The 18117-nt window shown below is 39.1% G+C and overlaps 2 protein-coding genes and 1 pseudogene across 2 annotated transcripts; all 3 read left to right on the forward strand.

Moving 5' to 3' along the window:
* Nucleotides 1–3821: 3821 nt before the first annotated feature.
* On the forward strand, nt 3822–5231 carry LOC139748620 (uncharacterized). Its single transcript, XM_071661834.1, has one exon. The coding sequence runs from the start codon at nt 4017–4019 to the stop codon at nt 5229–5231; it is 1215 nt and encodes a 404-aa protein (XP_071517935.1). The 5' UTR covers nt 3822–4016.
* An 826-nt stretch (nt 5232–6057) lies between these two features.
* Nucleotides 6058–6906, forward strand: LOC139748665 (uncharacterized). Its single transcript, XM_071661971.1, has one exon. The coding sequence runs from the start codon at nt 6058–6060 to the stop codon at nt 6904–6906; it is 849 nt and encodes a 282-aa protein (XP_071518072.1).
* A 14-nt stretch (nt 6907–6920) lies between these two features.
* Nucleotides 6921–8596, forward strand: LOC139748704 (uncharacterized; annotated as a pseudogene).
* The last annotated feature ends 9521 nt before the right edge of the window (nt 8597–18117 follow it).

Consider the following 18117-nt stretch of genomic DNA (forward strand, 5'->3'; position numbering starts at 1 on the left):
TCTGTTCATTTTGTTTGCATAGAGATTTCTTACTATATCGCAATTGGTTACTGCTTGTATCATTTCACCTCTATGCATGTCTACAGTACGACACCCACATGGCTTCAAAACCTCATGGGAAAGCGACCTCTAGCAGAGGTGTGATTTGCTGACGTAAAATTAATGAAGTACATTAATTAGGTCAGTTGAAATGTGCTTCGAGTTTTATGAAGCAAATCACCTCTGCTAGAAGGAAGCTTTCACATGCCCACCTCTCCCACCCTACGCTCTGTAGCGTCTTGTGGCTTACCTATTTCTAGCAGTGCAAAATGTTCAGTTACTTGCATGTGGTTGGTCGTACTCTTTAAAGTCTGGTGGCGTAAAGCGGCAAAGCGTATCTCATGTGAAAGCTCCCTTCTAGCAGAGGTGATTTGCTTCATAAAATTCGAAGCACATTTCAACTGACCTACGGTAAGTCTCATGTACTTCATTAATTCTTCTAAAAAACAACTGTTCTGGGCTGGCTGAACTTACATGATTATGGGTGCATTATGGCAAAAAATTGAAAAAGGAAGGGAAAGGATTATCCCACTTAAAAGAGTGACCTGAAGTTTCGAGATATAGTGGAAGGTGGCCTATTCTGATGGTACGTACTGGGAATACTGATATATAATTCACCAAGTTATTGTAATCAAGTGATTGTAATGAAAAGGAACAAATATACAATGATAACAATAAGGAACAATCAAGCTGGTACATGAATAACTTCTTACACATGGTAAAATACTGATAATGGGGGATGTCAGTTATAATGAGATAGATGGGGGATTTTTGATTTTTACGGTGATAGATAATCAAGAGTCAAGTTTTAAGAATGAATACAGGAAAATTTTGTAAACCAACATTTTATGGAACACTCTAAGAGTAAAGGGACTGATACACCATCATTACTAAATTTCATCTTCACTCATCCTAGCATGGATAATAAGAAAAATATAAACAATACACCAGTAGGAAGAAATGATCACGTAATGCCCAAGTTTGAACATGTGGTAAAAGAGGTCATTAAGAGGGAAGAGGTGTGACAGGATCTGAGATTTAATTCCAGGAACTATACAGACCTCAATGTTCTTAGTGGTAACATACACCGGGAAATGAAATTCAGTAGTCAGGAACCAGGGCTTTGTGTTGAGAGTTTCTGTGAAATTTACACTAAAGAAACAGGGGCATGGATGCATCCAGTCCTCCAATACAGAGAGTGGTAAAAACGATGAAGCAATAGTTTAATAAAAGATATTACAGAGCAAAGGACCTCTGAGATATAGAGTGAGAAAAATAAAGGCAGCAATCTAATCAGCCACCTTTTGCAAAGTATGAGAGAGCACAGAATCAGTAAGCAGCTATTCATGGTAAGGGATTCTTGGGGAAAATTGTAGAGGATGATAGAAGGTTATATAAGGATCTGAATAATGGATTCAAATGAGTTTTCTCTGTAGAAGATAAAATATTCCCATCACAAGATGAATAGAATGGGGAGGAGGTTTTGGAAATTGTTGATATATTTAGAAAAGATATTAACAGAATGCTAAAGGGTCTTGACCTATCCAAGCCTCTTAGCCTCATGAAAGTTCATCATATTTGTTAAAGATGTGTGCAATTATACTAGATAAAGATAAGATGTGACCTGGAGGAATACAACACCCTTGATGTACTCCTTCTTATTTCTATCCTTTAACCACAAAATATCATATAACCTTTATCTAATTCCCGGAGTATCTTTGCATGCTAATGATAGTAATGCTATTGTGTACTTTGGTTTTCTTTCAGTTTTTGCTTAATTTGTACTCATTCCTGAAATTAAGGGTATAATTTTTCAGCAGGTTTGGATGTTTTTTCTAATTCTTCTCAACAACAGATGTGCTGGGCTGGGTGAACCTACATGATTATGGATACATAATGGCAAAAAATGAAAAAGAAAGGGAAAGGATTATCCCACTTAAAAAGTGTAATGAAGCTTTGAGAAATAGTAGAAGATGGCCCCTTCTGATGGTACGTAATGGAAATACTGATATATAATTCCCCAAATGAATGTAATGAAAATGAACAAATATACAATGATAACAACAAGGAACAATCAAGATGTTACATGGATCACTTCTTACACTTGGTAAAATACTGATAATGGGAGATGTCAGTTATAATGAGATAGATGGAGGATTTTGGTTTTTCTAATTCTTTTAAACAATAGCTGTGCTGGGCTGGCTGAACATGCATGATTATGAGTACATTATGGCAAGAATTGAAAAAGGAGGGGAAAGGATTATTCCACTTAAAAGACTGACCTGAAGTTTCAAGAAATAGTTGAAAGTGGCTCCTTCTGATGGTAGGTAATGGGAATACTGATTTATAATCCTCCAAATAATTGTAATGAAAAGGAGCAAATATACAAGGATAACAATAAGGAACAATCAAGATGGCACATGAATCACTACTTACACATTATAAAGTACTGATAATGGGGTATGTCAGTTATAATGAGATAGATGGGGATTTTGGATTTTCATGGCGATAGAGAATTAGGAACAAGTTTTAAGAATGAATACAGGAAAATTTTGTATACCAACATTCTATGAAACACTCTTAGAGTAAAGGGACTGATACACCATCATTACTAAATTTCATCTTCACTCATCATAGCATGGATAATGAGAAAAATATATACGATACACCATTTGGAAGAAATGATCATGTAATGCTCAAGTTTGAATATGCGGTAAAAGAGGTCATTAAGAGGTGTGACAGGATATGAGATTTGATTGCAAGAACTATACAGACCTTAATATTCGAAATGGTAACGTAGACTGAGAAATGAAATTCAGTAGTCAGGAACCAGGGCTTTTTGTTGAGAAGTTTTGTGAAATTTACAATGAAGGAATAGGGGCATGGATGCCTCCAGCCCTCCAATACAGAGAGAGTGGTAAGAACGGTGAAGGAGTAGTTTAACAAAAGATAATACAGGATAAAGGAGCTTTGATATGTATAGTGACAAAATTAAAGGCAGCAATCTAACCAGCCACCTTTTGCAAGGTATGAGAGCACAGAATCAGTAAAGCAGGATCAGAAATGAGGATCAAGGAGACTTTCAAAAGAATATATCTAGACATGGCAGATGAAAGTTCAAAACTTTTTCCCAGTTCATTAGGAGTCAGCTGTCATTTAACAAGCAGCTATTCATGGTAAAGAATTCTTGGGGAAAATTGTAGAGGATGATAGAAGGATATGTGAGGAAATGAATAATGGATTCAAATGGGTTTTCTCTATAGTAGATACAATATTCCCATCACACGTGAAATAGAATGGGGAGGAAGTTTTAGAAATTGTTGATATATTTAGAAAAGATATTAACAGAATGCAAAAGGGTCTTGACCCATCCAAGGTTCTTAGCCTGATGAAAGATCATCATATTTACTAAAGATGTGTGCAATTATGCAAGATAAAGATGAGATATGGCCTGGAGGATTATAACACCCTCTCTGTACTTCTTATTTCTATCCTTTAACCAGAACATATCATAGAACCTTTACCTAATTCTCGGATTATCCTAGCATGCTAATCAGTATAATCATATTGTGTACCTTGGTTTTCTTACAGTTTTTCTAAATTTGGACTCATTCCTGTAATTAAGGGTATAATTTTCCAGCAGGTTGGGATGGTTTTTTCTAATTTTACGTCAGCAAATCACACCTCTGCTAAACGTCGCTTTCCAATGAGATACGCTTTGCCGCTTCACGCCACCCGTTGCTGTGCTTCCTTCGTGCCGTCCAGACGGTTTTCTGCAGCTGCGAGCTTGGCAGCCTTCTTCCCGTGATCCCTCTGGAGCGGAAAGGCTTTGCTACAGCCTGTGACCCAGTTTGGGGCTGGCTGCAACACCACCCGTGATCCGTTTAGGAGCGGGGAGAGAAGTGCGTTGTTGATGCACTTGTGGAGTTGACGACTCTCACACTGACCTGCACCGCCGCTTTGCTATCGCCGCCGCCATGTCGGATGTCCCGGGCATACGGAGGTCGAGTAAGGAGGGCGATTCTGAACATGCCAGGCATGTGAGGAAAGGCTCCTCGCATAGGACTAGCTCCAGGAGCAGCCCTTCTCAGCGGGAGGCTCTTCGGGGCGGTAACAATAGGCCCCAAGGTCAAGTCACTGGTGATGGCGGTGACTCTGCTTCCCAGCACACACGTTCCTTGCCTTCTACCTCACGGGATGAGGCATTTGCGCCGCCCTGGAACATGGTGATGGACGCTTTGGCTGCTTTAAGTGGTGATGTGGAGAAATTGAAGGAGGAAAGGAACTTAGGCCCCAGTCGGGGGGCTGATGACGCCGCGGCGGCCGCCGATGTAAACATTGGCCTTTCTAGCCAGGTGATGCCTCCCTCGCGCTCGCCCACGGGTTTTTCGGGCTTTACTCCAGCTGAGCATTACCTTTCCAGTGATGACTGTGTCTCTCAGAATGACGGGAGGCCTGACAGTGTTCTCCTGCAGTGCGCCAGGGCTTACGGTCCTGTGGCTGAGGTGTCTGATGGCATTGACCAGCATGTTGCCGATATGGTTAACCATGTATTTGCTCACGGCTTGCGAGAGGAGTATAAGGAGATTTTGGAGGATGCTGCAGCCAAGAGGCCAGATAACTGTCATGCCTTAGCGTCCGTGGATTGCAACTTGCAAGTTTTAGATGCACTGAAGACTGATGCCAAGAAGGCAGACTTCCGTTTGAAGGATGTTGGGAAAGACATTATTACGGCTGCCACAATTTTGACTAAGTCACTCACAGTGCTTGACAAGATCGCCCAGACTAGCCAACCAGATGTTGCCCAGGAAGTGGGCATGCTTAATGGTGCCCTGGCACTCCTGGGTCATGCTAATCACAAGAATAATCTGGCTCGCCGGTTCATCATCAAGCGCGAAATTAACCACAAGTATGCTCACCTCTGTTCAGACAAGGTGCCCATGACTCGTCTTCTGTTTGGGGATGATGTCTCACTCTCAGCCAAGCACATTGAGGAGTCTGAAAAGTTAAGGAGTAAGATTGCTCCAAGGAAACCGCTCTCTACCTCGAAGTTTGGTCCTGGCAAGTTTAGGGGCTCTTCTGGGAGACTGCCATACAGGGGTTTTATGGCCAGGTTTCATCCATATGGCCAACGCACGCACTGTCCCCGGAGTGAGCACCGGCAATCCTTCACACGGTGCGGTTTGTCCTGAGACAAAAAACTCCCGAGGCCGGGGTCACAATCTCCAGCAGTAACTGAGGTGAATCATCCTTTTCAAGCAGGCAGACTTCACTATTTTGTACATGAGTGGCATGCTATTATCAGTGATCCAAATATTTTAGATATTGTTCAGCATTGCCATTTAGATATTGATGTTGCTAACATTGTTCCTTTATTTGTTGAAGAAGTTGAGTATGTGTTTAATGTCGAGGAAAAGGAAATTGTTTGCCAGGAAATTGTACAGCTTTTGAGTCTGGGGGTTATCAAGGAGACCCAGAGACAGGAGGGGCAGATTCTTTCCCCTATTTTCTTAAGACGGAAGAAGGATGGTGGGTTTAGGATGATCCTTAACCCGGAAAAATTTAATACATTTTTAGAGTACAAGCACTTCAAGATGGAAAATTTTGAGCAGGCGATTCGTCTTGTTGACAGCGGTGTCTTCATGGCCTCTGTCGATTTGCGGCACGCCTATTATTCTGTTAAGATAGTTTAGGAGCAACAACGCTTTCTGTGTTTCAAGTGGCAAGGAAAAATTTATCATTTCACGTGTCTCCTTAATGGGGTTGCGGATGGTCCCCGTCTGTTCACTAAATTAATGAAACCTGTTTTTGCTGTACTTAGAAGGGACATATCATCACGAGGTTCATTGATGATACTCTTATTTGTCACTGCACTTTTGATGGATGTTGTGAGAGTGTGCGTGCCACTGTAGACTTGCTCAAGAAGTTTTCTTAGGTTTCTGTATTAACGAAAGCAAATCTGTCTTGGTCCCCACTAAGCACTTGGAGTATTTGGGGAACATTATAGATTCTGAGACTATGAGAGTAACATTACCTGATCGTAGGATACACAAGATACTACAATGCTGTGAGGAATTGTTACATAGTGACATAGCCCAAATTCGGAATGTGGCGGGAGTTGTTGGGCTATTAGTGGCAGCCGTTCCAGCAGCAGAGATGGGGAAACTGCATTACAGGCGGTTAGAATGTGCTAAGATTGCTGCGTTAAGAGTCGCAAAAGGTAACTTTGACAAGTGGATGGTGGTCACTCATGAGATGAAATTGGACTTGCTTTGGTGGGTATCTCACATTGCATTGCAAAACAGTCAGATTTTTCGGAAGGGTACAGAATTGGATCTGTATACTAATGCATCAAATTTAGGTTGGGGTGGCCACCTCAATCAACAAAAAGTTTATGGGAGATGGTCATTATCAGAATCTGCCTTGCACATTAATGCAAAGGAACTCAAAGCCATCTCTCTGGTAGTGCGCTCATTTCCATCTCTTCTCAAAGGACGACATGTTCGGGTGTTTTGTGATAACACGACGGCGGTGACCGATGTCAATGAAATGGGCGGCACACGGTCCTCAATGTGTAATGACATTTGCCGTGACCTTTGGAAGTGGTGTGCGGTGAATGATATCTGGCTTACCTGCTCTCATGTACCGGGTAAAGTCAATCTCATGGCAGACGCTACATCTCGGACATTCAATGACAGGCATGAGTGGAAATTGAATGAAGAACTCTTTAGGGCCCTCTCTGAAGTATTTAGGGTTCCGAGCATTGATCTCTTTGCTTCTAGACTGAATGCTCAAGTGACTCGTTTCTGCTCCTGGAAACCTGACCCAGATGCAGAACATTTTGATGCCTTTTCTATCTGCTGGTAGCAGTTTGAACTATTCTACCTTTTCCCACCCTTTGCTCTGATTGCCAGGTGCCTACAGAAAATTCGAGCAGAGTCAGCGAAGGGGTGGATGGTATTGCCTCTCTGGCCGTCCCAGCCCTGGATGGGGACTCTACTCACTTTGCTGGTCAAGGAACCACGGCTGATTCCGAGGGGGGCACACGTCTTGCGTCACCCATCGACGGACGAGGAACACCCCATTCTCCGACACACCCGACTGATGGCTTGCCTCTTATCCGGCAACGTCTACGAGACAGGGGCATTTCTCAGGCAGGTACGGACATCATCCTTGCCTCCTGGAGACCTGCGACTGCGAGGCAGTACCAGCCACATATTAGCAGGTGGTTACAGTTTTGTGGTAGCCGGAACATCGATCCCTTTGCTCCCACTGTAACTTATATTGTGAATTTTCTGTCTGTCACTTTCCACAGAGGTGTTAGTTATACTTCAATCAACACTGCCAGGGGTGCACTCTCCTCCCTGGGGATTACTGTGGATGGTTGCAGTGCAGGCAGCCATCCTCTTGTCACCAGGTTCTTAAAGGGAGTTTTTAACTTGCGGCCGTCTGTCCCTAGGTATACAAGAACTTGGGATGTTCAGCAGGTGCTACAGCATCTGCGTGCCATGGATCCTTTGTCCTCCCTCTCTTTAAAGGATTTAACACTGAAGCTTGTGATGTTGATGGCACTTACGCATTTTTCCAGAATACAAACTTTGCATTGTTTGTTGCTGAAGAATATTAGTTTTGGTCAGGATTCGGTTTGTGTTTAACTAGGGGAAACTATTAAACAGTGCAGGCCAAAGTTCAATGTGCGGTTTGTGACCTTTAAAGCATATTCTACTGACGTTAGATTGTGTGTGTGTGTGAAACTCTGAAAATGTATATTGCTAGGACAGAGGAGTTCAGAAATTCTGCATATCAGGAGAATGGGAAGTTACTCCTAAGTTTTATCAAGCCCCACAAGCATGTAACGAGGGACACTGTTGCAAGGTGGATTCGAACAGTGCTTTCTCTGTCGGGCATAGACTCCAGCCAGTATTCAGCGGGTAGTGTTCGGCCTGCAGCTGCATCGAAAGCCAAAGCCATGGCTCTACCGATTGGACACATCATCGCAAGGGCTGGGTAGTTCAGGGCTGCCACTTTTGCCAAGTTTTATGACAAGGAGATTGTCCCGAGTCACGATCCTTTCCAAGATGCTGTCCTTCAATAGTTTGTTCATTTTGTTTGCATAGGAGATGTTGTCTCTTGTCACCTGGTCCATGGCTATGTAAATTTCTTACTATATTGCAGTTGGTTACTGCTTGTATCATTTCTCCTCTCTGCATGTCTACAGTACGACACCCACATGGCTTCAAAACCTCATGGGGAAGCGACCTCTATCAGAGGTGTGATTTGCTGACGTAAAATTAATGAAGTACATGAGACTTACCATAGGTCAGTTGAAATGTGCTTCGAATTTTATGAAGCAAATCACCTCTGCTAGAAGGGAGCTTTCACATGCCCACCTCTCCCACCCTACGCTCTGTAGCGTCTTGTGGCTTACATATTTCTAGCAGTGCAAAATGTTCAGTTACTTTCATGTTGTTGGTCGTACTCTTTAAAGTCTGGTGGCGTGAAGCGGCAAAGTGTATCTCATGTAAAAGCTCCCTTCTAGCAGAGGTGATTTGCTTCATAAAATTCGAAGCACATTTCAACTGACCTACGGTAAGTCTCATGTACTTCATTAATTCTTCTAAAAAAACAGCTGTGCTGGGCTGGCTGAACTTACATGATTATGGGTGCATTATGGCAAAAAAATGAAAAAGGAAGGGAAAGGATTATCCCACTTAAAAGAGTGACCTGAAGATTCGAGATATAGTGGCAGGTGGCCCCTTCTGATGGTATGTAATGGAAATACTGATATATAATTCTCCAAATGATTGTAATCAAATGATTGTAATGAAAAGGAACAAATATACAATAATAACAATAAGGAACAATCAAGATGGTACATGAATCACTTCTTACACATGGTAAAGTACTGATAATGGGGATGTAAGTTATAATGAGAAAGATGGGGGATTTTGGATTTTCATGGAGATAGAGAATCAAAGACAAGTTTTAAGAATGAATAAAGGAAAATTTTGTATACCAACATTTTATGGAACACACTAAGAGTAAAGGGACTGATAGACCATCATTACTAAATTTTATCGTCACTTATCCTAACATGGATAATGAGGAAAATATATATGATACACCAGTTGGAAGAAATGATCATGTAATGCTTAAGTCTAAATATGTGGTAAAAGAGGTCATTAAGAGGGCAGAGGTGTGACAGGATATGAAATTTGATTGCAGATACTATACAGACCTCAATATTCTTAGTGGTAACATAGACTGTGAAATGAAATTCAGTAGTTAGGAACCAGGGCTTTGTGTTGAGAGGTTCTGTGAAATTTACAATGAAGGAATAGGGGCATGGATGCCTCCAGCCCTCCAATACAGAGGGTGGTAAGAACGATGAAGGAATAGTTTAGTAAAAGATATTACAGAGCAAAGGAGCTTTGAGATGTATATTGACAAAATGAAATGCAGCAATCTAACCAGCCACCTTTTGCAAGGTATGAGAGAGCATAGAATCAGTAAAGCAGGATAAGAAAAGAGGATCAAAGGGACTTTGAAAAGAATATATGTAGACCTGGCAGATGTAAGTCCAAAATTTTTTTCCAGTTTATCAGGAGTCGGCTGTCATTTAACAAGACCCTATTCATGGTAAGAGATTATTGGGGAAAATTGTAGAGGATGATAGAAGGATATATGAGGAACAGAATATTGGATTCAGATGAGTTTTTCTCTGTAGAAGATACAATATTCCCATCATGAGTGAAATAGAATGGGTTGGAGATTTTAGAAATTGTTGATATATTTAGAAAAGATATAAATAGAATGCTAAAGGGCTTGACCCATCCAAGGCTCTTAGCCTGATGAAAGTTGATGATATTTGCTAAAGATGTTTCTAATTATGCTAGATGAAGATAAGATGTGGCCTGGAGGATTTCAACACCCTCTCTGTACTCCTTCTTATCTCTATCCTTTAACCAGAACATACCATATAACTTTTACATAACTCTTAGAGTATCTTAGCATGCTAATCATAATAATCCTATTGTGTACCTTGTTTTTCTTCCAGTTTTTGCTTAATTTGGTCTCATTCCTGTAATTAAGGGTATAATTTTTCAGCAGGTTGGGATTGTTTTTCTACTTCTAAACAACAACTGTGCTGGGCTGGCTGAACCTACACGATTATGGGTACATTATGGCAAAAAAATGAAAAAGGAGCTGAAAGGATTATCCCATTAAAAAGAGTGACCTGAAGTTTCAAGAAATAGTGGAAGGTGTCCCCTTGTGATGGTACGAAATGTAAATACTGATATACAATCCTCCAAATGATTGTAATGAAAAGGAACAAATATACAATGATAACAATAAAGAACAATCAAGCTGGTGCATGAATCACTTCTTACACATGGTAAAGTACTGATAATGGGGGATGTCACTTATAATGAGATAGATGGGGACTTTGGATTTTCACGGGGATAGAGAATCAAGAGACAAGTTTTATGAATGAATACAGGAAAATTTTGTATACCAATATCTTATGGAACACTCTAAGAGTAGAGGGACTGACACACCATTATTACTAAATTCTATCTTCACTCATCCTAGCATGGATAATGAGAAAAATATATACGATACACCAGTTGAAAGAAATGATCATGTAATGCTCAAGTTTGAATATGTGGCAAAAGAGGTCATTAAGAGGGCAGAGGTGTGACAGGATACAAGATTTAATTGCAGGAAGTATACAGACCTCAACGTAGATATAGACCGGGAAATGAAATTCAGTAGTCAGGAACCAGTTCTTTGTGTTGAGAGGTTCTGTGAAATTTACAATGAACTAATAGGGGTATGGATGCCTCCAGTCCTCCAATACAAAGAGAGTGGTGAGAACGATTAAGGAATAATTTAATAAAAGATATTACAGAGCAAAGGACCTTTCAGATGTAGAGTGACAAAATTAAAGGCATCAATCTAACCAGCCACCTTTTGCAAGGTATGAGAGAGCACAGAATCAGTAAAGCAGGATAAGAAAAGAGGATCAAGGAGACTTTCAAAAGAATATATATAGACCTGACAGATGAAAGTCCAAAACTTTTCTCCAGTTCATTAGAAGTCAGTAGTCATTTAACAAGCAGCTATTTATAGTAAGGGATTACTGGGGAAAATTGAAGAGGATGATGGAAGGATATGTAAGGAACTGAATAATGGATTCAAATGAGTTTTCTCTGTAGAAGATAAAATATTCCCATCACAGGTAAAATAGAATAGGGAGGAGGTTTTGGAAACTGTTGATATATTTAGAAAAGATATTAACAAAATGCTTAAGGGTCTTGACCCATCCAAGGCTCTCAGCCTGATGATAGTTCATCATATTGCAATTATGCAAGATAAAGATAAGATGTGGCCTGGAGGATTACAACACCTTCTCTGTACTCCTTTTAATTTCTATCCTTTGACCAGAACATATCATATAACTTTTATCCAATTCTCAGTGTATCTTAGCATGCTAATCATAATAATCCTATTGTGTACTTTGGTTTTCTTTTAATTTTTGCTTAATTTGGACTCATTCCTGTAATTAAGGGTATAATTTTTCAGCAGGTTTCGATGGTTTTTTTAATTCTTCTAAACAACAACTGTGCCGGGCTGGCTGAACTAACATGATTTTGGGTACATTATTGGAAAAAATGAAAAAGGAAGGGGAAAGATTATCCCACTTAAAAGAGTGACCTGAAGTTCCGAGAATTAGTAGAAGATGCCCCATTCTGATAGTACGTAATGGGAATACTGATATATAATTCTCCAAATGAGTGTAATGAAAAGGAACAAATGTGCAATGATAACAACAAGGAACAATCAAGATGGTACATGAATCACTTCTTACACATGGTAAAGTACTGATAATGGGGGATGTCAGTTATAATGAGATGGATGGGGGATTTTGGCTTTTCTAATTCTTTAAACAATAGCTTTGCTGGGCTGGCTGAACCTGCATGATTATGGGTACATTATGGCAAAAAGTGAAAAAAGGAGGGGGAAAGGATTACTCCTCTAAAAAGACTGATCTGAAGTTTCAAGAAATAGTGGAAGGTGGCTCCTTCCGATGGTACGTAATGGGAATACTGATTTATTGTCATCCAAATGATTGTAATGAAAAGGAACAAATATACAATGATAACAATAAGGAACAATCAAGATAGTACATGAATCACTCTTTCATATGATAAAGTACTGATAATAAAGGAATGTCAGTTATAATGAGATAGATGGGGGATTTTGGATTTTCATGGTGATAGAAAATCAGGGACAAGTTTTAAGAATGAATACAGGAAAATTTTGTATACAACGTTTTATGGAAGACTCTAAGAGTAAAGAGACTGATACACCATCATTACTAAATTTTGTCTTTACTCATAATAGCGTGGATAATGAGAAAAATATATAAGATAAACCATGTGGAAGAAATGATCATGTAATGCTCAAGTTTGAATATGTGGTAAAAGAGGTCATTAAAAGGGCAGAGGTATGAGAGGATATGAGATTTGACTGCAGGAACTATACAGACCTCCACATTCTTAGTAGTAACATAGACAGGGAAAAGAAATTCAGTAGTCAGGAACCACGGCTTTGTGTTGAGAGGTTCTGTGAAATTTACAATGAAGCAATAGGGGCATGGATGCCTCCAGCCCTCCAATGCAGAGAGACTGGTAAGAACGATGAAGGAATAGTTTAATAAAAGATATTACAGAGGAAAGGAGGTTTGAGATATATAGTGACAAAATTAAAGGCAGCAATCTAACCAGCCACCTTTTGCAAGGTATGAGAGAGCACAGAATCAGTAAAGCAGGATAAGAAAAGAGGATCAAGGAGACTTTCAAAAGAATATATGTAGACCTGGCAGATGAAAGTCCAAAACTTTTTCCCAGTTCATCAGGAGTCAGTTGTCATTTAACAAGCAGCTATTCATGGTAAGGGATTCTTGGGGAAAATTGTAGAGGATGATAGAAGGATATGTGAGGAAATGAATAATGGATTCAAATGAGTTTTCTCTGTAGAAGATACAATATTCCCATCACAAGTGAAATAGAATGGGGAGGAAGTTTTAGATATTGTTGATATACTTAGAAAAGATATTAATAGAAAGCAAAAAGGTCTTGACCCATCCAAGGCTCTTAGCCTGATGAAAGCTCATTATATTTGCTAAAGATGTGTGCAGTTATGCTAGATAAAGATATATGGCCTGGTGGATTAAAACACCCTCTCTGTACTCCTTCTTATTTCTATCCTTTAACCAGAACATATTACATAACCCTTACCTATTTCTCGGAGTGTCTTAGCATGCTAATCATAATAATCATATTGTGCACTTTGGTTTTCTTTCAGTTTTTGCTTAATTTGGACTCATTCCTGTAATTAAGGGTATAATTTTTCTCCAGGTTTGGATGGTTTTTCTAATTCTTCTAAACAACAGCTGAGCTGGGCTGGCTGAGCGTACATGATTATGGATACATTATGGCACAAAATGAAAAAGGAAGGGAAAGAATTATCCCACTTAAAAGAGTGACCTTAAGTTTTGAGATATAGTGGAAGGTGGCCCCTTCTGATTGTACGTAAAGGGAATACTGATATATAATTCACCAATTGATTGTAATCAAATGATTGTAATGAAAAGGAACAAATATACAATGATAACAATAAGGAACCATCAAGATGTTACATGAATCACTTCTTATACATGGTAAAGTACTGATAATGGGGATGTAAGTTATAATGAGATAGATGGGGGATTTTGGATTTTCATGGTGATAGAGAATTAGAGACAAGTTCTATGAATGAATGCACAAAAATTTGATATCGCAACATTTTATGGAACACTACAAGAGTGAAGGGACTGATACACCATTATTACTAAATTTAATCATCACTTATGTTAATATGGATAATGAGAAAGATATATATGATACACCAGTTGGAAGAAATGATCAAGTAATGCTCCAGTTTGAATATGTGGTAAAAGAGGTCATTAAGAGGGCAGAGGTGTGACAGGATATGAGATTTAATTGCAGGAACTATACAGACCTCAATATTCTTAGTGGTAACATAGACTGTGAAATGAAATTCAGTAGTCAGGAACCAGGGCTTTGTGTTGAGAGGTTCTGTGATATTTACAATGAAGGAATAGGGGCATGGATGCCTCCAGCCCTCCAATGCAATGAGAGTAGTAAGAACGATGAAGGAATAGTTTAATAAAAGATATTGCAGAGCAAAGGAGCTTTGAGATGTATAGTGACAAAATTAAAGGCAGCAATCTAACCAGCCACCTTTTGCAAGGTATGAGAGAGCACAGAATCAGTAAAGTAGGATAAGAAAAGAGGATCAAGGAGACTTTCAAAGGAATATATTTAGACTGGCAGATGAAAGTCCAAAACTTTTTCTCAGTTCATCAGGTGTCAGTTGTCATTTAACAAGCAGCTATGCATGGTAAGGAATTATTGGGGAAAATTGTAGAGGATGATAGAAGGATATATGAGGAACTGAATAATGGATTCAAATGAGTTTTCTCTGTAGAAGATACAATATTCCCATCACAAGTGAAATAGAATGGGGAGAAGGTGTTAGAAATTGTTGATATATTTAGAAAAGATATTAACAGAATGCTAAAGGGTCTTGACCCATCCAAGGCTCTTAGCCTGATGAAAGTTCATCATATTTACTAAAGATGTGTACAATTGTGCTAGATAAAGATAAGATGTGGCCTGGAAGATTACAACACCCTCTCTGTACTCCTTCTTTTTTCTGTCCTTTAACCAGAACATATTACATAACCCTTACCTATTTCTCGGAGTGTCTTAGCATGCTAATCATAAGAATCCTATTGTGCACCTTGGTTTTCTTTAAGGTTTTGCTTAATTTGAACTAATTCCTGTATTTAAGGATATAATTTTTGAGCAGGTTGGGATTGGTTTTTTATTCTTTTAAACACAGCTGTACTGGCCTTGCTGAACCTACGTGATTATGGGTACATTATGGCAAAAAATGAGAAAGGAAGGGGAAAGGATTATTCCACTTAAAAGATTGACCTGAAGTTTCAAGAAATAGTGAAAGGTGACCCCTTCTTATGGTATGTAATGGTTATACTGATTCATAATCCTCCAAATGATTGTAATGAAAAGGAACAAATATACTATGATAACAATAAGAAACAATGAAGATGGTACATGAATCACTTCTTACATTTGGTAAAGTACTGATAATGGGGAATGTCAGTTATAATGAGATATATGGGGGATTTTGAATTTTCACAGAGATAGAGAGTCAGAGACAAGTTTTAAGAATGAATACAGGAAAATTTTGTATACCAACATTTTATGGAACACTCTAAGAGTAAAGGGACTGATACACCATCATTACTAAATTCTATCTTCACTCATCCTAGCATGGATAATGAGAAAAATATATACGATACACCAGTTGGAAGAAATGATCATGTAATGCTCAAGTTAGATATGTGGTAAAAGAGGTCATTAAGGGGCAGAGGTGTGACAGGATATGAGGTTTAATTGCAGGAACTATGCAGACCTCACATTCTTAGTGGTAACATAGACTGGGAAATGAAATTCAGTAGTCAGGAACCAGGGCTTTGTGTTGAGAGGTTCTGTGAAATTTACAATGAAGCAATAGGGGCATGGATGCCTCCAGCCCTCCAATACAGAGAGATTGGTAAGAACGAAGAAGGAATAGTTTAATAAAAGATATTACAGAGCAAAGGAGGTTTGAGATGTATAGTGACAAAATTAAAGGCAGTAATCTAACCAGCCACCTTTTGCAAGGTATGAGAGAGCACAGACTCAGTAAAGCAGGATAAGAAAAGAGGATCAAGGAGACTTTCAGAAGAATATATGTAGACCTGGCAGATGAAAGTCCAAAACTTTTTCCCATTTCATCAGGATTCAGTTGTCATTTAATAATCAGCTATTCATGGTAAGGGATTCTTGAAGAAAATCTTAGAGGACAGTAGAAGGATATGTGAGGAACAGGATAATGGATTCAAATGAGTATTCTCTGTAGAAGATACAATATTCCTATCACAAGTGAAACAGAATGGGGAGGAGGTTTTAGAAATTGTTGATACCTCGCAAACGCGGGAGACAGCGACAAAGTATAATAAATAAATATAAATATTTAGAAAAGATATTAACAGAATACTAAAGGGTCTTGACCCATCCAAGGCTCTTAGCCTGATGAAAGTTCATCATACTTGCTAAAGATTTGTGCAGTTGTGCTAGATGAACTGCATGAATTTTGTTCAAGCATCACTGGAGAGAGGCATAGTGTCAAAGGAAGGGAAAAGGGGCAAACGTCATTTCCATCTATAAGGAAGGAGACTGGAAACAGTTGATCTACAGACCACTCTCACTATGGAAACTATCATCAGAAACTAGGTGGATGACTGTTTACGGAGGAGTAGTTTCTAGAGACACGGCAGTTTTTGGGAAAGTAGGTCATATGTTTTATGAGAGTCGGAGCTCAGTCCTGGACAAAAGGCGATGTTAGGTGGACTCTTGGTATCTGGACCACCAGAAGACATTTGGCACTGAACCCCATGGGAGGCTGATTAAGAAGCTGGACCACTAACAATGAATAAGGGGGAAACTCCTACGAAGGATAGAAAATTATCTTAGTTGGAGGGAGCAAAGAACATGAGTTAAAGGAACCTTTTCCATATGGGCTGAGGCAACCAGTGGAGTTCCACGGGGTTCAGTTCTGGGACTATAACTTTTCTTGATCCATGTTTATTAATGACTTGCCTAAAGGTGTGGATTCCTACTTGAATATGTTTGCAGATGATACAAATGTCATGAGGGAAGTGAAAAGCTTACAAAGCACACACTCTAAAGTTGGTCTGAAACATGGTTGATGAAATTCAGCCAGAGCAAATGTAAAGTAATGAGGATAGGACAAAGCAAAAGACTGACTCAGTGTGATTACTACTTAGCGGGACCCTGAATGTGAGAAGGGCTTGGGAGTCAGCATCGTTCCTATCCTTTCACTAGAGTCCCATGGTAAGAAAATAGTTAAGAAAAGAAATTATCTGCTGGCAAGTATCAGAATAGTTTTCAAGTAATCTGATATAAAGCAAACTATTCATATCCTACACAAGGCCAGAACTAGAATAAACTTTTAAGGTTTGGTCACCATATCTAAAGAAGCACAAAGAACTCATAGCGAAGGTCCTGAGGAGGACAACAAAAGTGGTAGATACTAGAATTAAGAGAGCAAAGTTACAGGGAAAGGCTGAAGGCTTTAAGTTTGCACATGATGGAAGAGGGAAGAGTAAAGGGTGACCTAATCATAACCTTTAAGTTTTTAAAAGACTGATGAAGTGGACAGGGGACAGTTCTTTGAGAGGTGTAGATATAGTGGAACCAGAGGGCATAACATTAGATTAGTGAGAGACTTGTACAAAAGGATGTAAAGAAATACTTTTATAGTATGAGAGTGGTTAATGAAAGGAAAAGATTGAATGAGGACATAGTTGACGAAGTCAGCATACACAAATTTAAAATGCTATACATATGATGTAGAGTGTGTTAAAGAGATTGGGCCCCTCTGGTGTAAAACGCTCCCATACAGTACATATAGAAAATTATGCTAAAGTATGTGTTATTTCCTTTTCTTTTGGATTTGGTCAATAACTTCTTTAATGTTTGTGCTTTTTTCAGCAAAGTTCTTACTTTTAGGATAATCAGAAGATGCGGTTGAGTGGCGAATATTAAATTCTTTACGAAATTTTCATAATTCTTTTCATGTATATTGATGTTCATTATCACTTTGAATGATATATGGCATAACTTTCTTAGAGCAGTGAGATTTACATTATGAAATTACTGTACTACTCATGGTATTTTATAAAACATTAAATTCACAATACTTACTACAGTAGTGCAAAAGAATTAAATCATTCCTACTGCTCCTCTCAAACAAATCTGCCCCAAGATTTTGCTAAGGGAGCTCTTATACTTCATGGGATTGCAATGGTTCCTTTGCTCATTGTTTACACTAAGTATCACATATATAATGTTCTTATTG

Source organism: Panulirus ornatus, chromosome 1 (assembly GCF_036320965.1).
Source record: "Panulirus ornatus isolate Po-2019 chromosome 1, ASM3632096v1, whole genome shotgun sequence".
NCBI classification, from domain to species: domain Eukaryota; kingdom Metazoa; phylum Arthropoda; class Malacostraca; order Decapoda; family Palinuridae; genus Panulirus; species Panulirus ornatus.

What these genes read in the sequence shown, in the direction of transcription:
- LOC139748620 (XM_071661834.1), top strand. Translation starts at nt 4,017, where the DNA reads ATGTCGGATGTCCCGGGCATACGGAGGTCGAGTAAGGAGGGCGATTCT.
- LOC139748665 (XM_071661971.1), top strand. Translation starts at nt 6,058, where the DNA reads ATGAGAGTAACATTACCTGATCGTAGGATACACAAGATACTACAATGC.